The sequence below is a fragment of the Spermophilus citellus genome (genome assembly GCF_964194105.1).
Source record: "Spermophilus citellus genome assembly, chromosome: 3".
In the NCBI taxonomy this organism is placed as follows: domain Eukaryota; kingdom Metazoa; phylum Chordata; class Mammalia; order Rodentia; family Sciuridae; genus Spermophilus; species Spermophilus citellus.
The window spans coordinates 34284684-34308758 of record NC_138184.1 but is presented as its reverse complement, the minus strand read 5'-3'; the positions used below and the strand labels follow the sequence as shown (position 1 = coordinate 34308758).

General features: G+C 36.4%; 1 protein-coding gene across 2 annotated transcripts in view; it reads left to right on the top strand.

The window, feature by feature from the left end:
- Positions 1-9343: 9343 nt before the first annotated feature.
- Positions 9344-24075, top strand: part of CMC1 (C-X9-C motif containing 1) — a 69772-nt gene continuing 55040 nt past the window's right edge. The window contains exon 1 of one of the 2 annotated variants that reach the window (XM_081284069.1): positions 9344-9557. Coding sequence is in view for 1 of the 2 variants with exons in the window: in XM_081284068.1 (XP_081140194.1) it covers positions 9539-9557 (19 nt within the window). In the remaining variant the exon portion in view is untranslated. The remainder of the gene's footprint in view (positions 9558-24075) is intronic. The other variant, XM_081284068.1, reaches the window with a different exon arrangement.

Genomic DNA, 24075 nt, shown 5'->3' with positions numbered 1-24075 from the left:
AAGTGATTTATATCAAATGTCATATGAGAAGTAGCAGAAGTTATATACAGATACACCACAACACAAATGAATTTCATAGCTATGGGGCCGAGCCAAAGAAGGCAGAAATAAACGATGTACACTATATGATTACATTGGGATAAGTTTCCAAAACAAGCACACCTAAAGAAAGCTTATAAAAGGAGAGTATTACTTTTGTAGGGTGGGATTTTACTGGGAGGTTGTAACAAGAATCTTCTGGACTACTAGAAATGTTTTTTTTTTTATATTGGTTGTTCAAAACATTACATAGTTCTTGATATATCATATTTCACACTTTGATTCAAGTGGGTTATGAACTCCCATTTTTACCCCATATACAGATTGCAGAGTCACATCAGTTACACTTCCACTGATTTACATATTGACATACTCATGTCTGTTGTATTTTGCTGCCTTTCCTATCCTCTACTATCCCCCTCCCCTCCCCTCCCCTCCCCTCTTCTCTCTCTACCCCCTCTACTGTAATTCATTTCTCCCCCTTGTATTATTTTTCCCTTTCCCCTCACTTCCTCTTGTATGTAATTTTGTATAACCCTAAGGGTCTCCTTCCATTTCCAAGCAATTTCCCTTCTCTCTCCCTATCCCTCCCACCTCTCATCCCTGTTTAATGTTAGTCATCTTCTCATGCTCTTCTTCCCTACTCTGTTCTTAGTTACTTTCCTTATATCAAAGAAGACATTTGGCATTTGTTTTTTAGGGATTGGCTAGCTTCACTTAGCATAATCTGCTCTAATGCCATCCATTTTCCTCCAAATTCTATAATTTTATCATTTTTTAATGCAGAGTAATACTCCATTGTGTATAAATGCTACATTTTTTTAATCCATTCGTCTATTGAAGGGCATCTAGGTTGCTTCCACAGTCTTGCTATTGTGAATTGTACTGCTATGAACATCGATGTAGCAGTGTCCCTGTAGCATGCTCTTTTTAGGTCTTTAGGGAATAGACCCAGAAGGGGAATAGCTGGATCAAATGGTGGTTCCATTCCCAGCTTTCCAAGAAATCTCCATACTGCTTTCCAAATTGGTTGCACCAATTTGCAGTCCCACCAACAATGAACAAGTGTACCCTTTTCCCCACATCCTCGCCAGCACTTGTTGTTGTTTGACTTCCTAATGGCTGCCAATCTTACTGGAGTGAGATGATATCTTAGGCTGGTTTTGATTTGCATTTCTCTGACTGCTAGCGATGGTGAGCATTTTTTCATGTACTTGTTGATTGATTGTATGTCCTCCTCTGAGAAGTGTCTGTTTAGGTCCTTGGCCCATTTGTTGATTGGGTTATTTGTTATCTTATTGTCTAATTTTTTGAGTTCTTTATATACTCTGGATATTAGGGCTCTATCTGAAGTGTGAGGAGTAAAGATTTGTTCCCATGATGTAGGCTCCCTATTTACCTCTCTTATTGTTTCTTTTGCTGAGAAAAAAACTTTTTAGTTTGAGCAAGTCCCATTTGTTGATTCTAGATATTAATTCTTGTGCTATGGGTGTCCTATTAAGGAATTTGGAGCCCGACCCCACAGTATGTAGGTCGTAGCCAACTTTTTCTTCTATCAGATGCCTTGTCTCTGGTTTGATATCAAGCTCCTTGATCCATTTTGAGTTAACTTTTGTGCATGGTGAGAGGAGGGGATTCAGTTTCATTTTGTTACATATGGATTTCCAGTTTTTCCAGCACCATTTGTTGAAGATGCTATCCTTCCTCCATTGCATGCTTTTAGCCCCTTTATCAAATATAAGAAAGTTGTAGTTTTGTGGGTTGGTTTCTGTGTCCTCTATTCTGTACCATTGGTCCACCCGCCTGTTTTGGTACCAATACCATGCTGTTTTTGTTACTATTGCTCTGTAGTATAGTTTGAAGTCTGGTATTGCTATACCACCTGATTCACACTTAATGCTTAGCATTGTTTTTGCTATTCTGGGTCTTTTATTTTTCCATATGAATTTCATGATTGCTTTCTCTATTTCTACAAGAAATGCCGTTGGGATTTTGATTGGCATTGCATTAAACCTATAGAGAACTTTTGGTAATATCGCCATTTTGATGATGTTAGTTCTGCCTATCCATGAACAGGGTATATTTTTCCATCTTCTAAGATCTTCTTCAATTTCTCTCTTTAGGGTTCTGTAGTTTTCATTGTATAAGTCTTTTACCTCTTTTGTTAGGTTGATTCCCAAGTATTTTATTATTTTTGAGGATATTGTGAATGGAGTGGTTTTCCTCATTTCCATTTCAGAGGGTTTGTCGCTGATATACAGGAATGCCTTTGATTTATGCGTGTTGATTTTATATCCTGCCACTTTGCTGAATTCATTTATTAGCTCTAATAGTTTCTTTGTAGACCCTTTTGGGTCTGCTAGGTATAGAATCATGTCATCTGCAAATAGTGATAGTTTAAGTTCTTCTTTTCCTGTTTTTATGCCTTTAATTTTTTTCGTCTGTCTAATTGCTCTGGCCAGTGTTTCAAGAACTATGTTGAACAGAAGTGGTGAGAGAGGGCATCCCTGTCTTGTTCCCGATTTTAGAGGGAATGCCTTCAATTTTTCTCCATTCAGAATGATGCTAGCCTGGGGCTTAGCGTAGATTGCTTTTACAATGTTGAGGTATGTTCCTGTTATCCCTATTTTTTCGAGAGTTTTGAACAAAAAGGGATGCTGTACTTTGTCGAATGCTTTTTCTGCATCTATCGAGATGATCATATGGTTCTTATTTTTAAGTCTATTGATGTGGTGAATAACATTTATTGATTTCCGTATATTGAACCAGCCTTGCATCCCAGGGATGAATCCTACTTGATCATGGTGTACAATTTTTTTTATATGATTTTGTATCCGATTCGCCAGAATTTTATTGAGGATTTTTGCGTCTAGGTTCATTAGAGATATAGGTCTGTAGTTTTCTTCTAGAAATGTTTTTTATCTTGACATGGGTAATAGTGCAAAAGCATATACACCTGGTAGGGCCTGCGCTTATAATCCAGCTACTTGGAGGTTGAGGTAGGAGGAGGTATTTCAAGGCTAGCCTGGATAACTTAGTGAGATCCTGTCTCAAAATAAGAAATAAAAAGATCTGTAGATGTAGATTAGTAGTAGAGCAACCCTGGGTTCAATTCCCACGTCTCTCTCTCTCTCTCTTTCATGCATGTGCGCGTGCGCGCGCACACACACACACACACACAGCTCAGGTGAGGTGGAGGACATCCAAAATCCCTGTGATTTAGGAGGCTGAGGCAGGAGGATTGCAAATTTGAGACTAGTCAGTAATTTAGTGATATCCTGTCTCAAAAATAGAAAGGGCTGGAGATACCTCAGGGGTAAAAATACCTCTGGATTCTCCTCCCCTCTCCACACAAAAGGGTTGTGTTAGTAAGCTTTGCGTTGCTGTAGCCAAAATTGCCTCACAAGAACAATTTAGAGGGGGAGTTTCTTTGTTTTTTTGGCTCATAGTTCCAGAGGTTCAGTCCATGGTAACTAGACTCCATTGTTCTAGGCCTGAGATGATGTAGAACATCATGGCAGAAATATAATGTGGAGGAAAGCTGCTCAGCTCATGGCAGCTGGGATGCAGAGGGAGGGAGAGAAGGGGGGGGAGAGAGACAGAGACAAAGACAGAGAGAAAGAGAGACAGCCAGAGAGAAAGGGCAGCTAGGGACATGATATAATCCCCAGGGGCAAGGCCCCCCATGGTCTACTTTTTAAGCCTGCCTACAGGTATTTCTAATTCTGGTGTATAGGAGGATATTTTGATATATATGCACATACATTGTGGGATGTATAAATCAATTAGCATATACATCATGCCATGTATTCATCTTTTTCATGGCAAGAACACTTAAAATCTAATCCTAGAAAATTTAAATATACAATATATGGTTACTAACCAAAGATACCATGATGTATAATAGGTCTTTTGAACTTATTCCTTTTGTCTAACTGAAATTTTGTGTCCTTTGACTAATATCTCTTCAATCCCTCTCTCCAAATTCCATCATTTTACCCTGTTTCTATTCTTTCTTTTTTTTTTTTTTTTTGTATTGTGAATGTAAATAAGATCATTCTGTATTTGTCTTTCTGTGCCTGGATTATTTCACTTAGCATGTCCTCCAGGTTTATTCATGGTATCAAGAATAACAGGTTGTCCTTCTTTTTTTATGGTTGAACAGTGTTGTATTTCCATATATGCTACATTTTAAATATCCATTCACCTATACATGGACACTTAGGTTGATTCTGATCTTGGCTCTTGTGAATAATATTCCATGAATATGAACATGCAGATACCTCTTCTACATTTTCATTTCACATCTTTTGGCTATATACCAAGCAGCAAGATTGCTAGGTCACATGATATTTCTATTTTTGTTCTTTGAGGACTCTCCTTATTGTTTTTATAGCCAGTATGGATCCTGGCTATACTAATTTGCTATCTCTCTAACAATGTACATAAATTCCCTTTTCTCCATATCCTCACCAATACTTATCTTTCATCTTTTGGATAATGGTCATTCTAACAGATGTGAGGTGATATTTCATTTGTGGTTTTTATTTATATTTCCCTGATAATTAGTAAGCTTTTTCCCCCCATATACTTTATGATCATTTATATACCTTCTTTTTTTCCATTAGGAAAACATGGTCAAAGTATATTGCATTGGGGAGATGTATATGTTAGTCTTCCATTGCTGTGACCAAAATACCCAACAAGGACAACTTGGAGGAGATAAAGTTTATTTTGACTCACAGTTTCAGAGGTTCAGTCTATGTTTGGCTGACTCCATTGCTTTGGACCTAAGTAGAGACAGAACATCATGGTGGAAGGGTGTGCTAGAAGAATACTTCTTGGAATGAGAGGGAGGTAGGGGAGAAAGGTGGAGGGATGGGGCCACAGGGAAAATACACCCTGGCAGGGCATGCCCCCAGTGGCCCACCTCCTCCAGCCACAACCCCACCTGTGGGGACACCTTTTACTTTGTGGGGATATCTCATATCCAAGCCATATTACAATGCCAAAGTTAGGTAGGTTAGCAGTCCTCTTCCCAAATGATTTGGGATTCAGGGAAGAGTTTTAGTTTTTATAAAGAACTAAAGAGTTTTATGGGCTGAATTTTGTTCTCCTAAATTCATATGTGGAGTCTGAACCCCTAGTACCTAAGTATGTGACTGCATTTGAAGGTAGGATCTTTAAAGGGGTCATTTTAAATAAAAAGAAGTCATTGGGGTGGTCATAAAGGTGGGCCCTTTTGGTTGGTGTCCTTACAAGAAGAGATTAGGGTACTCACACACACAGAGAGAAGAGAGTGTGAAGACAGAGGGAAAATATGGTCTTTTATAAGCCAATAAAAAAGACACAGGAAAAAAACAACCCTGCTGACACCTCAGCTTTAGACTTCTAGCCTTTAATCGTGAGAAAATAAATTTCTGTTGTTTAAGCTATCCACATTGTACCTCTTTGTTATGAAAGACCTAGCGAATCATACATGTGTCTCTAAAACAAGGGTCAATCTGGGTCTCAGTCAATTCAAATCAGACAGGGCCCAGGCCATGAAGACCAAGTATTAAGTCATATAGCTCAGAAAGTCACCAGAGCTGCCAGGGATATTTGGTTAATGATCTTAGCCAAAAATAATTTCCAAACTCTATCTACTGTAGGAATGGGGCTTCTAATATTCTTTGAAATGTGATTCTCACTGACTCAACTATGGGGCAGAACAGAGCTACAGGTGGAAAATCTTTAATTCTCATGCTGAGCAGAGTCAGACACAAGCAGAGGTTGACTGACCATCTCAACAAGCTAACTAGCTGCATATTAAAAATTTGCCAGTGAATGGTTGGAGTTGTAGAATATCATGCTAAGTGAAATAAGCCAATCCCAAAAAACCAAAGGCCAAATATTTTCTCTAATAATGCAGATGCTAATTCACAATAAGGCTGGGGGGCACTAGGGAAGAATAGCATTACCTTAGATTAGGTAGAGGGAAGTGATGGGAGGGGAAGGAAGGGGATGTGGTGATAGAAAAGATAGTAGAATGAAACAGACATTATTACTGTATGTATATAAGTGACTACATGACCAATATGATTCTGCAACATGTCCACTCAGAAAAATGAGAAATTATATCCCATTCATGTATGATATATCAAAGTGCATAAATGCATTCTACTGTCATGTATAACTAATTAAAACAAATAAAAAATTAAAAAAAAGAATATGGAATGCTGAGCCATTCAGAATTGATAGACAAGATATTTGTTTCTGTTTGCACATTCCTTGGGTATTAGATCAAGGAGGACGTGTGTGTGTGTGTGTGTGTGTGTGTGTATATATATATATGTATGTATACATATATATATATATATGTATGTATACATATATATATATATATATATATATATATATATTTAATATCCAATGTACACAATGAATACTTCAGTTCTTTTCCTTCACGTGCTGTACTATGATTCGACCACTGTCATTGCTTCTATGGGTTACTGCAACTTCCTCCTTCTATCTTACTGGTCTTTCTTGCTCCCTGGCCTCCAGAAGTGAGGAATAAGCACAGATTATTTTAGGTATGAACAGGCACATTGTCACGATTTTCCCATTTGCATGTATATATTTGCCAAAGAAAGAAATCACCTAGAAATTATCTTGAGTCCTTGTCCTAGTCTCTTAAGTCCAATTCTTTCTTTGCAATTACTCTCACTTTCATTCTTTCCTTTTCCATTTCTACATTTCCTAGTACTTTTCAGATCCTCCTGAACTCAGAAATAGCCTTACTTTTCTGCTTCGCTCTTCTCTTTCTCCTCAATTCCTAAATTCATCCTACATAAAAAATTTTTATAAAACATCTCTATAAAATTTTGACCACGGTGCTATTTTCCTATTTGTTAAACTTCAATAGCTCTAGACTGTCTGCAACAAGTTCCAACACTCCTGAGCCTAATGTTTAAGGCTATGAGAATCTGGCCTGTGCTAGAATAACCTTATTTACAACTGCTCTAGCATTCCAAATCTTACAATGAATTGAAATGGTATCCTGTATTACCTGCCACAAGCCTCCCACCCTTATGCTTTTGCTGGTATGGTGTCATTCCCTAGCTTCCACCTTTTCCATGTTCCATCTGTCTTTCAAAACCAACTCAAAACCCAGATGCATTTGTTCTAGTTTTTCTCCCACTATGATGTGCCTTCTCCTCTGCCTTTCCATGCTATCCATCTTTTATGGCTAAGAATAATTTTAACTTAACTTTCAGATCTTTCCTAACCACCCTGGCCTTCAATCCTTCCTGAAAGGCTATCATGGGGCCATTAGGTGCCAGACATTGTCTGAATCCTAGGGATCATAGCTAGATAATGTACAATTTCTAATGTCCAGGATGGTGTACTTTCCTCTCTAAACACCTATTTCAGTCACTGCCCAAAGAATTGTCTTCCAATAATGGGATGTGTTAGAAAATTTTTTTCTCTTTTGAACTGTCAATTATATTTCTAGAATTTTCCTTTAAAAATGACTTGTCTCCCCTAGTTAGATTATAAAGATTCTGTCCCCCAAGCAAAGTATCTAGTATTTATACAAGAATGGAGAGGCATTTATGTACTAGGCATGAGGTCCTATTTTTGCTAGTGTTCCTACTGGTGTAATATGTCAATTTTATGGGGCACACAAAACCCAATATTTTACAGGTATTATTGCTTAGGATAAGGTTAAAGTAGACATTAGCTATTTAGGTTTTGAAAAGTGAATTAATTTAAATTTAAAAAAATTAAGTAATACTGTTTCAAGTTATAGTTTTGGAAAAAACTAAAAAGTGGTTCTTCAAGTGTGCTATATAAGAATGAACTTGTAAAGTAGAAAATAAAGCCCAGAAATACACTGGCTCTTACTTATAAGTCTTATAACTGTCTTATAAGTCAGCATACAGGATTCAAGTGAAGGTACCAGGTTTCTCTAACTGAAACTCTTTAAATTTGCCCCTTTTACCATGTACCATGATACTCTTTTGCATAAAGATTAAGTTTAATTACTTCAATGTGTCTGACCTGTGTTTTTATATGGCTTCTCATCTCCTCTGTAAGATTTGCTTTTGTTTTTTAAATCCTTCACTACCAGAAAAATGAATGGGGCACTAGAGTGAATTTTGTGTGTCTCCAAGCACATTTATAAAGCATAGAAGGAAAAAGACCCGATTTCCTGCCTGGCTGAGTGAAACGTTAATTCTTCACGTTGGCACCTCAACCTGCAGCTGTAATCAGGGCTGTTATGCCCAAATAGGCCCTTAAACGGAAGACCTGCTGAGCAGAGACCCACTTTCCCAGCCCCACTCAACTGCGTTGTCTTTTCTGCCAACTGACCAGGCGGAAGCAGCAGCAGGGGAGGAGGGACTGCAGGTAGGTGGGGAGGGGATCATTTTGAAAGCCCTAAATCCCTTGCAGGGAAGAAGCAGCTGCTCCTTGTTTTTCTAAACATCTGTCCCATCTGTGCTTGGCCTTACCTCACCGTTTGGTGGCTTGAGCTAGTTAAACGTATATTTGACGAGGGATCACTTCTGAATGCTGGTTGGTGAGTCAAATAGGCCCAAGTGCTACCCAGAAAGTTTTTTTTTTTTTTTTTATTGAAAAGAGGGGCAGTTGGGGCGCTTAAGGAGGATGGCTGTTTATTTTCTTCTCACAAAACATACAGCTTTAAAGGACAGGGTCGTTATTTGGAACATCACCCCAAATGGACTGTATGCCCTGGGGTTATTATTTCACAAAAGTTACTTCTAGAGCTCAGATTGTACTTACCGGCCCCGATTTGAAAGAGTAATGATACTTGCACATCATATACCACTTTAATGGTAGGATGAGCTGTGCACACTGTGTGTGAGCTGCGTCTCACCGATGGTCTTCAACAGCATACTGCTTGTATTTGGTTTGCTTGCTAATCCTGTGCTCTTGAGAATAAAGGCCTTATTTTTATTCAGTTGTTTTTCCTTAGTACTCAGAACCAGGCCTGGAACCTGGCGAATATAAAATGGAGCTTTATGAATGAATGACAAAGAAAAATAAAGGGCGGATGTTTCATTTGGTTCTCTGAAGGAGCGTATGGGGAGGGGGGCTCGGACATTGACACAGCAGCGGAGGGAAGTATAGTTCCAAAGTGCCAGATGCGGAACCACAAGCCTTCGCTACGCCTCCCAAAGCCAGGCTGCGCGGTGGGAGACAGTCCGGGTGGAAGCGCGGGAAGCCACGCCCCCTTCCCTAGTCAAGCACTGAGAGCTCCCGGGACAGGCTTCGGGGCGGGGCCCGCGGGGCGCAGGCGCAATGCGCGGCGGAAGTAGGAACTTGGGCAGGGTAAAGGATAGGAGCTTTGCCCGGCTTTGCGAAGGGCGCCGCGCTCCTCCTCTTGTTGCGGGAAGCTGCGGCGGCGCACGTGCAAACGAGCCCAAGCCCCTCCCCCATCCCACCCCCGCCCCTGCCCTGAGCCTCCGGGAGGCTGCCTTCTGCGACCGCCGTGATGGCGCTCGACCCCGCAGGTACGGGGACGACCAGCGTGGTTTGCCGAGGGCCTGGGCTCGGGTCTCGCGCCGCGGGCCTGCGGGCGGGGCGCGGCCTGGGAAAGGTGCAGAGCTGAGGTTGCACCGCTTCCGCACACTTGCCCTCACGCCTGGCCGGCTGCGATAGGGTTTCCTGCCGGCCCTGGCGTCTTCCCCTGGTTGTAGGTCATTCTCAAGTGTTAGGTGAGGCGCGTTCCATTTGTTGTCTGAACTTTCGTCCTGTTGTGGCCTAGGAACATCTTGCCGCGGGGGACTGGTTTCCTCATCGCCATCCTCACTTTCGCCCCTTTGGGCACCGGTTCCTTGCAACAGTGTGTCTTGCCAGACTTTCTTGCCACAGAGAAAAATTCATTGTTGCCCCAGCGCACACTTTTACATTTCTTTTTGGTAGTTCATGGACCCCAAGTTCATCCTTAAAGCCCAACTTAACAGTTAAAAGGCTTCATCCTTGTGGCCACAGTCATTTTCTTTGGAAAGGATCTTCAGAGTCTTGAGTGCTCCTTTACTTTCATCTTTCCTCCAACTTGTCAGTTTCTCTCAAATTTTTTTTCCTTACAGTAAACCTCATCCAGTGTACTTTTTTTTTTAGGTTATTTATGTGAGGGTGTAGCTGAGGGACTTCTTATCACTCCTTTCGTTTTAGAGAAAAACACAAAGTATTGAGAGGTGGGATGCTTTCAAACTTTCGGAGATTCTGAAGTTGAAAAAAAAAGTCCCTTTCATGGTCTCTCAAGGAGAATGAAAAATATGTGCAGGACACAAATGATAAAAGTTTGTTGAATATTTTATTATCAAGAAAAGTAGTCTCATTTATCCAAAAGTAGTATCTCCATTTTACAGAATAGGAAAGTGAAGTTCAGAGAGGTTAAATTACTAGTCCAAGCAGGTAGTGGTAAGATCTGGTAAGAGAAAAAAAGATTGCATAGATTCTGTGATTAGAGCAATTGGTGCAGGTGAAATCATGTGGTTAGAAAAAGGATGATGTAGTCAAGAAGGTCTTTGAGATGGAGAATATTGAGTTGAATTTTTAAATAAGTAAACTTTGATAATGAAAAAAAGAAGATGGAAAATAAAAACTCTTAATTGAGGCAGAAAGGAGTTCTTGAACACATAATGATCATACAGGGTTTGGGCTGGATGACATTGGTCTAAGATGTATCTAAAACAGGCCAACATGATTTCATGGGCCTAAAAACTATTGCGCATGTTTTTCTTTTTCTAGAATTTTCCCTCTCTTCTTCCCCAAATCTAATTCTGGTTCAGTTTTTGCTTGTCACTTTAGAGTCAATTTTGTAGGAGGCTTTTGCAAATTGTCACTGCTCCCCAGTCTTTCAAAAATATATATATTTTCTAGTATTTAGAATTATCTAAAACCCACCAAAAATTTACATAAACAGGGTACATTCTTTGTTTCATTCTAGATCTGAAGTTTTCCCTTGAGAAATAAAAGGAAAATGAGAGATACAATGGGTGTATATGTAACAAAAATAATTTGAGAAAGACAAACATGATTTGGAGAATCATGTGTAGTAAACAGTAAATATAGCTCATGTGATGTCACCTCTTTAAACTTATTAGGGAGTAGATGACTAGAAAGAGTAGACCTAGACTGCAGGAGATTGCCCGTTAAGGAGTCAATGCACTATTGTGGACTCAGCCCTAAATTTGTCTTTTTCTTTCAGATTTTTTGATTAACCAATTCTGAACTGTATGGTAAAAGGTTTGAGGATGAGCAGTAGGGAGAGTAAGATACTTTAGATATTTGTTAATGTTTCTTCAAGCCTTAAACTTTTATGATTCTGAATACTTGTTGGTGTCCATGGGTTCTTAACTCTGCGTAGTCAATTCACCACAGAAAAGAATATTTATTTGTTATTGGGTGAGTCAGTATCCTTATTTTTGTATAAGGTTGTGAATTTGTAGAAATCTATTATGTTTACAGATTTCAAAAAAATGAGAAATATCAACTAGAACTTGATACAGGTAACAATATTGTGCCCAATGAGAACACTGTTGTCCAAGTTAACCTTCTCCTCTGTGGGAACCCCCTATTATATTTTCACATTTTAAATAAAGAGATTGATGGGCAAGATTTTTAAGACCCCCTGGCATTGTGCTTTCGCTAAAGCACTATTACTGGGAGATTTTTAAAGATTATGATAATGTTAATTATCTAAGAATGAGTAATTGAGAGTAGAGAATTTCAGATGTTTTTTTCTGCTAAATAAGGATGCTTACCTATATTACTCACTATTGTATATGTAATCTCTGACTTAGTATTTGTTATATAATAGGTCCCTAGTGTTTGTTGGTAGAATAAATATCTGTGACTATCAAATATTGAAATTCTCTTAAATATTCATGCTATTTGTTAAACAGTTAAATGGTTTTATTGCACATTTACCATGTCCTAGGAGCTAGACAGGTGTTCTTACTCTTCTGGAGGCTAGGAAGTTGATTCACAAGGTGACACTTGAGTTGGTTACTGGCGAGGACTCTTTCTTAGCTTGAAGATGGCCGCCTTTTTTCTGTATCCTCTTGCAGTTGGGCTAGGGGGGTTCTTTGCCTTTTATAAAGTTACCAATCCTCTTGGGTTAGGGCCCCACCCTCATGACCTCATTTAATCATAACCCATAATATATATTATCCTTTATATAAGACACATAAAAACTTAAGTTGAGCAATTTCTTAAGTGTCAATTCTATAGGACAACTATACAATTTTATAGGTGCCCTATATATAGGGATGCTGGGACAATGGGCTAATTACCTCCTTAAAACACTATCTTAAAATATAGTCACCTGTGGGCTATGACTTCAACATTTGAACTTTGAGGAGCAAACAATTCAGTCAATACCAGTTATCTAGCAGGAGAAAAAAGATTGCATAGATTCTGTGATTAGAGCAATAGAATTGGTACAGGTGAAATCATGTGGTTAGAAAAGGGTGATGTAATCAAGAAGATCTTTGAGATGGAGAATATTGAGTTGAATTTTTGAATAAGTAAACTTTGTTAATGAAAAAAAGAAGATGGAAAATAAAGACAGAAGATTGAACTGGAGTTTGGTTTTACGAGTTATTTGCTGGGTAATGTTAATGAGATTGTTTTGAGCTCATTTCTTCATATCTGCTTCTGAATGAAATGCTATTTGTAAATAATTTCTTCCACTCCTTTCTTTTTTTTTTATTTTTTGGTACCAGAGATTAAACTCAGGGGCACTCAACCACTGAGCCACATCCCCAGCCCTATTTTGTATTTTATTTAGAAACAGGGTCTCACTGAGTTGTTTAGCTTCTCACTTTTGCTGAGGCTTGCTTTGAACTCACAATGATCCTCCTGCCTTAGCTTCACAAGCTGCTGGGTACAGGCATGTGCCACTGTACCCAGCTCCACTCCTTTCTTCTTTCTGGAAATGTTTATTGTGCCTCTTCTGCATACATAAATGTAAGCTGATTGGTCAGCTAAGTAGGATAACTAATGGGATGGCAAAATTCAGGTTTCAATTATAGAAAATTTAAGTTAAAATCGGGATACTGAGTAATATTCCATTGAGTATATATACCACATTTTCTTTATCCATTCATCTATTGAAGGACACCTAGATTGATTCCATAGTTTAGCTATAGTGAATTGAGCTGCTATAAACATTAATGTGGCTGCATTACTGTAGTATGTTTATTTTAAGTCCTTTGGGTATAAACCGAGGAGTGGGATAGCTAGTAAATGGATGGAGTTGGAGAATATCATGCTAAGTGAAATAAGTAAATCCCATAAAACCAAAGCCTAATGTTTTCTCTAATATGTGGATGCTAATTCACAATAAGACAAGGACACTAGAGAAGAATAGCATTACCTTAGATTAGGTAGAGGAAAGGGAGAGGAGGAGAAGGGATGTGGGGAAAGAGTAGAAAGAAACAGACATTATTATTGTGTGTGTATATGTGACTACATGACCAATATTAGTCTGCAACATGTACACTCAGAAAAATTAGAAATTATATCCCATCTGTGTATGATATATAAAATTGCATAAATGCATTGTACATTTTAATGTATAACTCATTAAAACAAATAAAAAATTAATTTAAAAAATTAAAAAAATTGACTACATGAAAAAAAAAATTGAGATGCTGGTAGGATTTGGAAATTACTAACACTGTGACAGTAGTACAGTTATAAAGATGGAGGTGAGTACTGAGAACTCTACAGGAACACCATCTTTGAAGCTGGAATCTGTGGGATCACCTCAAGAGTAAGTGCAGTTAATTACCTTGGCAGCCTCTATATTTTTTCTAGTATTGCTATTGTTCAGTATTTGTAAGACTGTTTTAAAATGTGCCTTCCACCTCTATGTTAATGTTAATATCTTCATTTTTGCAAATCTTGTTCTGAAAGTGAATTTAAATTTCAGTCAAAGTTTAGCCAGAGATAAGCTGATGGAGGTGGTCAGTGATCATCCTGGGAAATGTTACCTCTGCTCTCTCCACCAAAAAAAAAAAAAAAAAAATTATGGATCCGATCTGGTTTGCATGTTTGAGTGAATTGATTCTGAGTGAATTGATTCTGAAGGCCATATTAAGAAACATGGTCTGATTTGAGCAAACGCTACATTTTTTTAATTATGTGAATAGCTCTCAATATAAAAAGTTCCTGCACCTCATTATCAAAGTAGTATATGTTTTTTTGTAGAAATTTTATGAAATATTGTAAGATAAGAAAAACCAGTGGAGATAGGGAGGAGATAAGCATTGGAGAACATTTATAGAGTTTAAAATGTTCTGTTATCTTCTAGATGTATATGAGAGAAAAAAAACAAGTCAGGTAATACAATGCAAAGTAGGCCACAGGCAAACTGTCTTGTATTCTTCTATCAAATGTCTTCTTCTGTTCCCTATAATATTGATGTTTTTTTTTTCTTTATTAGATATCAGTGGGAAATTGTACTTTTTGGAAAACATAGTTTCAAAGTTTTACCAAATAAAGTAAATGAAACTCGTTAATTCGTTTAAGAAATTATGGTTACATTGTAGTTTATAGCAGATTTCTAAATTTGACATGTCATATTGCATAAGTTAATTTCCTGCTTTGATCTACTTTTCGATTTGTTGAGTGAAAGGGGAAGTTTTCACACCTAGCAATTTGTACAATCTGAAGTTCAAGAAATTGGTGGTATTGAGAAATGAACATCTACTGTGAAGGAGTTGGTTATTAATAGTGAAAGCTGATAAGATAAAGAAGTTCAGATGAAGTATGTCATTGTGGGATATAGGTAATAAATGACTCAGAAACTAAGCAGAAATAAGTGCACATACCTTGTTGATATAGTTTCCATATTTTGTAAGAGTTTGAGACTAAAAGATTAGATGTTGCTAATAAACCTAATATTTTATATTCCTTCTCTTCAAAGAAAAAGGTGTTTGTCAGCTACCTGACGACTTGCTCCTCTTTTCTTCTTCTTCTTCTTTTTTTTAAATAGTTTTTCTCCCATTGGGAGGGGTCAGAATTCATTTGTCTTTACTTTCTGATAAAAAAATGAGAACTGTGAAATTTTGAATTTTGCTTGTTCCAAATGATACTTCTGAAATATACAGTTGTATTGTCTAAGGGTTATTTCCATGCTTTGGCATAACTGCAGAAAATCAATTAACCTTATTTGCCAAAGTTCTCTTAGATAGGCCCCGTATGTATGATGGTGTTATGGAAAATTTGAGACCTTGGTTATATGACTTAATGTTACCTTTCATCAGAGACTTGGGTCATTTTACCTCTGTGAGCCTCCATTTCTTTATCTGTACAATTTGATCAAAATACTTAACCTGGGAGGGTTGTTATGAAGACTGTATGGACTTCATTGTCCTTGTCTCCTTTTTGTTTTGTCAGTTTAAAATAGCATGAAGGTAAGACTGTATGAGGCACATGGATCCTAACTGTCTTGATTTTCCCAATTTAAGACCTTTTCTTCTTTCCTTTTCTCATGTTGCACTTTTATTATTGCAAGAGGGTATGAGCAAGCTGGCAAGAACATGAAAATCTTGTTATGAGCATCCATATGGAGGGAGCTAGAGTCTGCCTAGCTTCTGGTGGAAGCACTTAGTGTTATGGTTTGGATATAAGGTGTTCCTCAAAAGCTCATGTGTGATACGATGCAGGAATATTCAGAGGAGAAATGATTAGATCATGATAGCTGTAACTTAACAAATTAATTCGTTTGATGGATTAATAATTTGAATTGATTAATGGGTGGTAACTATACACATGTAGGGCATAGCTAGAGGAAGTAGGTCACTGGGGGGATTTTATTATCCTTGACTTCTTGCACTGAAGCTCTCTTTGCTTGCTGGCTGTCAGGAACAGAGTAACTTTTCTCTACCATGCCCTTTTGCCGTGATGTTTTGCCTCTTCTCAGGCTCAGAGCTATGGAGTTGGCCTGCCATGGATTCAGCCTCTGAAACCTTGAGCCAAAATAAACCTTTTCTTAAGTTCTTCTTATCAGGTATTTTAGTCACAGTGATGAATATTAGGAAGTAACAATTGAGAACTATGATCTTATTGTTCTATACTTGATGCTTTCTCTTTGAGGCTCTTGGTAGCTAATAAAGGAGAGGAACATAAAGATTGAACCTGTGCTAATGAAAATACTTTTGCAGATTTATTACAGGCATTTTTCTTGTGTGTGTGTGTGTGTGTGTGTGTGTGTGTGTGTGTGTGTGTTTGTTTCCCTCTAGAGTAAATAGTAGCATGGAAATGTCTTCAGGAACAAATAGGAGTACCTAGGAAGTTTTTTTGAATTGGCATTAAGAGCTGGTTAATCTCAGTGGTTTGGGAAGCTGAGGCAGGAGGATCATGAGTTCAAAGCCAGCTTCAGCATGTTATCAAAGCCCTAAACAACTCAGCAAGACCCTCTCTCTAAATAAAATATAAAAAAGGGCTAGGGATGTGGCTCAGTGGTTAAGTCCCCTGGACTCAATTCCTTGTACACCGCCCCCCCCCCCGCCCAAAAAAAGTGGAATTAATTTAAATAAGAACTGAGTTAGTTAAATCAGAACATGCTATGAAGATTCTGTAATACTCTGATTTGTTTCACTGTTATCTTTGTCGATTCATTGCAAGTGCTGTTATCAGTAGCCTTATAATCTGGTGCTGCCATATTGCAAGAATACATGAGCCCCAAAGCAAAATCTGAGCTAACAAATTCAGCCAGTGAAAAAGGTGAAAATTGACTTTTAGGTGATGATAGAATGTTGAGAAGTTAGAGCTTTGGAAATTTTCCGTGGTTGTGTTACCCTGCTTCTTTATGAATTCATGTGACTATACAGAAGGAAACTTTCAAAAAAAATTTTTTTTTCTCCAGGCTCTTGTACAAACGTATAACATGTATACAACATTGACATGAAGGGAATCAGAAGTTTTTGAATTTTATGAAAAGTTCCATATCTATAATATTTTCAGTGTTGAAGATAGCTTTGAAATTAATTAATTATAAAATTCTAATTAATTAATAATTAATGTTTAATGACTGGTGTGCTACCAAGTGCAAAATCTTTAAATTTATAAATTTTTAGAAGGGATATTTTTGATGCCATGCCAAGTGTTTGGGAAACTGAAATTAGTATTCATGCAATTCTGTATTTATTTGCCTTAGGAGGTTTTAGAAGAATGATCAGAAGGAATTTTTGTAAGCAGTTTAAAGAACTTGTTTGATAGGGCTATTTTAACTTAGAATTCATAATGAAGATAAATTCCTATTATAATTTATTTATGGAAAAATGGCTCAATATTACAAAAATGGTTCAATATTACTAAATCTGTATCCAGAAAACTGATTTAAAAAATTGCTTTAGTTATGTGTGACCATTGCAAGATTTATAAAACAAAGAGATTCATTTGGTACATTGTAAATAAGTGATATCAATTAAAACATAGAGGTGAAAGAGGTAAAACTTTGAAATTGATTTTCTAAATTTGATCAGTATATCACAATATTTATTTGAATCTGCTCAGTAGTTACGCTGTTAATTATTGAGATCTGATTATGATTTATGCTATAACAATGTAAAATGGAGTGTGTGGAGATAGTCCTAGTTTTATTTCTTCTTTAAGTACACATTAGCTTTCTAGTCAACAAGATGACTCAAGAGCATTTCAAATTCAACATGTCCACAACAGCCCCTGGTCTTTTGTCTCAGTGAGTGGTCACATCATTTCGCTTGGAGTCAGAAAACAGGGTGCCCTCCTTGAATCATTTATTTTCCTTTGTCCCTTCAGGCCCTGCCACTCTTGTGGAATCTCTCTTGAATCTATCTGTCCTTTTCTCTCCATTCATATTTTCAGCTTGTTCTATAAGCTTAGTTTTCTTTTTCTAATTTTATGGCAGTTTCTTTCAAAACAAAGGGAAAGGAGAAAGCACAGATAAATAGTATAGCACAGATTTCAGCAAACTCCCTTGTGGGCCAAATCTGGTAAGGCTTGCAGAAGCTGGGAATGGTTAGTAACCTTTTTAAAGGGTTGTTTGAAAATATACACCCCCCCTCCCCAAACACACACAGATGGTATGTAGCCTGCAAACTTAAAATATTTATACTCTGGTTCTTAAGGGAAAAAGTGTCCTATCATAGGCAGCAAAATTGGGATACAACTAGAGGTGTGATAACGAGAAAAAACATCATGTGAACACCTTCATATAATTATTTTGAAATTTTAGGTGAGATAAGTGTCCTTAAGAAATTTAAACTTAAAAAACTCCAAGTGATCCAAGAATAAAAATCCCTTAGAAAATTGAATTAGTTGTTAAAATTCTCTTTGCATCTTCATGCCCCGCATACATACTTCCAAACCAAGGCCCTGATAAGTGATGGATCTGCATCTCATAAAAAGGAAAAGAAAGAAAGAAAAAATCAGTAGGATGGGCTGGGGATGTGGCTCAAGCGGTAGCGCGCTCGCCTGGCATGCATGCGGCCCGGGTTCGATCCTCAGCACCACATACAAAGATGTTGTGTCCGCCGAGAACTAAAAAATAAATATTAAAAAAAATTCTCTCTCTCTCTCTCTCTAGACTCTATCTCTCTCACTCTCTCTTTAAAAAAAAATCAGTAGGAGATCTGTATGCACATCTACACGTCTATATGTGACTATCTGTATTTTAAGAGATTTATTGCAAAAAACTAGCTCAGCTGATTGTGGGCAGCAATTGGGCAAGTCTAGAATATGGAGCAGGGCAGACTATCAGAAAGTGCAGGCTTAGTACTCTTGGTCGAGAGCTGAAGTTGTAGTCATCTAGTGGAATTGTTCAGGAAAGCCTGGTTCTGCTTTTTATCCTTTTAACTAATTGAATCAAGTGCACCCAAATTATTTTGGGTAATTTCCTTTACATAAATATGCAAGATATCTTCAGAGCAACACCTGAATTAGTGTTTATTTAAAAACCTGGGTGCCTATAACCTGTTAAAGCTGATCCATAAAATTGACCATCACAGGTGGTTTCTGCCAAATTTTGAAGGAACAGGTAATAATCTTTATATAGGTTGAGCATTCCTAATCTGGAAATCTAGAATTTGAAATGTTCCAAAATGTGAAACTGCACAATTTAGGATGCTAAACTGGTAAAATCTATGTGAATATTCCAAAATTCTAAATCTGAAACACTTCTAGTCCCAGTCATGTCAGATAAGGGATATTCAACCTGTACAGAGTGATTCAAAGAATATTAGAGGCAGGGAAAAATCCCTAATTTCTTGTTTAAATAATGTAACTTCGATACCAAAACAATACAGACAAGAAAGTCATAAGTAAATCAGAAATTCTAAAAAGAATTTAAGCATTCAAGATAAGCATCCTGTTAATTAATATTCACTATTTTTTTCTAAAGAATGTAGCCGTAGAATTAGAAGACACAAAATAGTCCCTAAAATTGTCTGCTTAGATACTGGAAGAGAATCTATTGTCAGATTACCAGAGTAATGATAGAGTAAAGTTGTGTGGGTTTTAAGGACAATAGTAAAAGAAAAATTGAACCTATACACCAGCAATGAATAATTATAGCCTGTTATCTATGGAACAACACCTTGACCAATAAAAATTAAATTAAAAAATGAGCAGTAATCTTTAAGGAGAAAAGCATAAGACTTTTTGTCTACTTAATTATCTAATTTGTAATAATTTATGTGTTAAAATATCTGTTAAAACAATGTGTCTTTTTAAAAGCTAAATTATTTTAAGTTGAGATGACCAGCTAGTGACATTTACAGACTTCAAGTGAGTTTTCATAAGTGTATACTGTAATCAAGACATCCATCAGAATACCTCTCTCCACACCCGTAGACAACCACTGTTCCATTTTTGTCACTGCAGATTAATTTTGCATGTTCTTCAACCACATAGCTAAGTAGCAAGTATTTTTGAGATTCACCCATGTTGAGTGTGTCAGTATTCATGATAGTATTGTTTGTAGGGTATCGATAATACCTTTCTTTTTTGTTACTAAGTAATTTTTGGCCATTCTGAATAATGCTTCCATAAACAGACTTGTATAAGTTGTTTTCTGGGCATAGTGAAGTTTTTCAAAGAAATTTACCATTTACTTTTATCAGTAATGTATGAAAGTTCTAGTTGCTTCACATTGTCTCCATTGTTCAGTGTTGTCTGTGTTTTAATTTTAGTCATTTTTGTGGTTATGAAATAATATCATAGGTTTCATTTGCATTTTTGATGATTAATGATTTGGGGCATCTTTTCGTGTGTAGATTTATAATTTGTTTAGCTTTAGTGATATTTTTGTCCACTTTTTATTGGGTTGTTGTTTTTATTACTATATGTAATTATTATATGTAGGCATTCTTTATATACTTTGTATTCAAGTTCTTTCTCATATACATATGCTTGAACTGTTTCTCTTGGTCTCTGGTTTTGCCTTTTAATTTCCTTAACATTATCTTTTGATGAACAGAAAATACTATATTTGATGAAGTCAAATTTATCACTTTTTTCCTGTACAGTTCTTTGTATTCTCTTTAAAAATTTTTTGCTCCAAGGAATTAATTTTTTAAATAGTTTTAATTTTACATGTAGGTTTGTAATCCATGACAAATTATTTTTATTTTTGTGGTATTGGGGATTTAATCTAGAGGCACTTAACTACTGAACTACATCTCTAACCCTTTGTATTTTTTATTTTGAAACAGGTTCTTGCTAAGTTGCTAGGGCCTAAGTTGCTGACTCTAGCTTTGAACTGGTGATCCTCCTGCCTCAGCCTCTAGTGTCACTGGGATTATTTTTGTGAATAAAATGAAATAGGGGATCAATGGGATCAGGCTGATATTTTACATGTTCACATATTTGTTCTGCCACCATTTATTGAAAATGCTTTTATTTTCTCATTGACTAGCCTTGTTGTATTTGTCCAAATAAATTTATAGTCCATGAAAGTACTCTGGACTGTATTTTATGTTACTTTATTTGGTTAATCTAATTATGCCAGTACTACCCCAACTTTTTGTGTAGCTTTATGGTAAAACTTTGTAGTTGTTGCAGGTCATTCAAATTTGTTCCCCTATTTTGGTGTTGATTTGGTTGTTCTAGATCCTGTGTTTTTGTATACATTTTTTACTTTATTATCATAACTTTTTATAGTAATAATTTAATATTCACAAGAAATTGCAAACTAGTATAGTTTTCATGTACCTTTACCATCTTTTTCTGATACTATATGACATAATCGTAGTACACACTTTCCCAGTGGGTGTGATGCTGCTTCCAACGGGGACAAAACTTGTTATTGGGTGGAGGCAAAAATTCTGCTTCTTTAATATATAAAAGCCCTGTTACATATTCAGTATGTAACTTTTAAATATATTTTTGATGTTAATATTTTATGGGGGACATTAGGAATAAATATCAACAAAAGGCTCCTTTTAGGGAAAAAGTGAAAAAAAATATTGGGGGCACAATGCTATGGTAAAGAAGAAAAACACAAATTGACATTGGCATGATACTGTTGACTCAGATACATACATATCTTAGTTATAGTTATGACATTTTATCCTATGTGAAGATTTGAGTAAGATTTAAGAAACCATGACCACAGCGTACAGAGCTGTTCCATTACCACTAAGAAAATCCCTTATTACCTCCTAATAGTGTCACCCTCACTTATGTTTTCCATTGCTATAATTTTGTTACTACCATAATTTTATATTAATGGAATTATATACTATAGGATTATCTTTTTTTTTCTATTTAGCATAATGTCCTTAAAGCCCATCTGAGTTGTTATTGTGTATTAAAATTTCATTTTGTTTTATTGCTGAGGAATATTTAACTGTCTGGATGAACATTGTTTATTCATTGACCTGTTGAAGGATTTTTGTGTTATTTCTAGGTTTTGGCTATTACAGATAAAGCTACAATGACATTTTTATGTAGATTTTTGTTTTCATTTTTTTAGGATAAATCCTGGGGAGTGCATTTGTTGAGTTGTAGGGTTAGTTTTTGCTAAACTTTGTAAAAAAGTGCGTACTTCAAAGTGACTGTACAGTATTGTTCCCTTGAGACCCATTTGCTCTGTATTCCTGTCAGTCCTTGGTAAAATTGTTATTTTTAAAATTTCATCTATTTTATAGGTCTTGAATAGCATCTGTTTGTAGTTTTAATTTGGATTTCCCTAATGGCCTATAATATTGAGCATCTCTTCCTAGACTTATTTTCCATTTTGATATCCTGGTATAGTGTCTGTTCAAATCAATTGCCTATTTCTAATTGGGTTGTTGGTTTTCTACTGTTGAGTTTAAGGAATTCCTCATATATTCCAAATACAGCTCCTTTGTCAGAAATGAGATTTGTAAATGAACTTTCACAGAGGAAATGTCTGTAAATTTGGTGAAGTCAAATTTATTGATTTCTTTTTTTTTTTTATAGCTCTTTGCCTAGTTCTGTCATGAAGATTTTCTCATGATTTCTTCCATAAGTTTTTTTCCTTTGGCTTTTTATTTTGAAATAATGAAGACTTCACATGAAGTTGTAAAAAGTAATACATAGTGTCTCATGTAAGGTTATCCTATTTTCCTAGGAGTGACATAAAATTTGTAGTAAAATATCAAAACCAGGAAATTGAAGTTGGTATCATACTTTAATGAGATTATAGTGCTTTTCAGTTTTCACCAGTTCTAATATACATTAATATGTGTGTATATAGTAGTACACGTCATTTTTTCTTTTTGCAATTTAGGGGATTTAACCCAGGGCCTTGTGTGTGCTACACAAGCATTCTACTACTTAGTTACATTCCCAACCAGTTCTATGTAGTATTATTTTATGTTCCTGCTCTTACAAAGAAAGTGTTTTGTGTTTTGCCACCTAGTGTGATGTTAGCTATAGGTTTTTTGCAGATTTTTTTTTCTACTGGCATTGAACCCTGGGGTGCTTAATCACTAAGCTGCATTCTGTAGCCCTTTATATATATATATATATATATATATATATATATATATATACACACACACACACACACACACACACACACACACACATTTATATATCTATATCTATATCTATATCTATATCTATATCTTTATATATATATATTTAGAGACAGGGCCTAAATTGCTACTGAATTGCTTAGAGCCTTCTTAAGTTGCTGAGGCTGGCTTTGAACTCTCCATCTTCCTGCCTCAGCCTTCTGCTGATAGTATCTTGGAGATACTCTTTTTTTTTGGTACTGGGAATTGAGCTCAGGGGCACTCAACCACTGAGCCACATCCCCAGCCCTATTTTGTATTTTATTTAGAGACGGGGTCTCACTGAGTTGCTTAGCTCCTAGCTTTGAACTCGGGATCCTCCTCCCTCAGACTCCTGAGCTGCTGGAATTACAGGCCTGCCCCACCACGCCTGGCTGCAGATACTTAATTGAGTTAGAGACATTTTCTTCTATTCTTAGTTTATTGAAGATTTTTTTGTTCATTTAGTTTTATGAATGTATATTGGATTTTGTCCAGTCTTTTACTGTATCAATTGGTGTGATTATATAATTTTCCTTTTATAAGCTATTAATATAATGTATCATATTGAATAAAATTTTAGATAAGTGAATCAGTCTTGTATTGCTGGAATAAGCCCAATTTAGCTGTGGTATATTTCTTCTTTTATATTTTGATGTGTTCAGTTTGCTGAGATTACATTGTTGAGGTTGTTTGATCTATGTTCATGAGGGATATTGGACTGTGGGGTATGTGTATGTCTGTTTTATAAATACCATGTTTCCTTTTGGTATAAAGGTAATGTTGGTTTCCTAAAATGTGTTGGGAAGACACTGTAAAATTGGAGCTTGTTTGTTCTTTAAATATTTTAGAAAATTTATTAATTAAGCCATCTGGGCAAATTTTATGGGTCTTTAAAAAAAACAAGCTTCAGTGTATTAATCTCATTTGTACTTCTTTTGTCAAATTTATTGCTTTCTGTTCTTTGTTATTATTCTCCTTATATAAAGTTCATTTTTTCCTTTTTCTA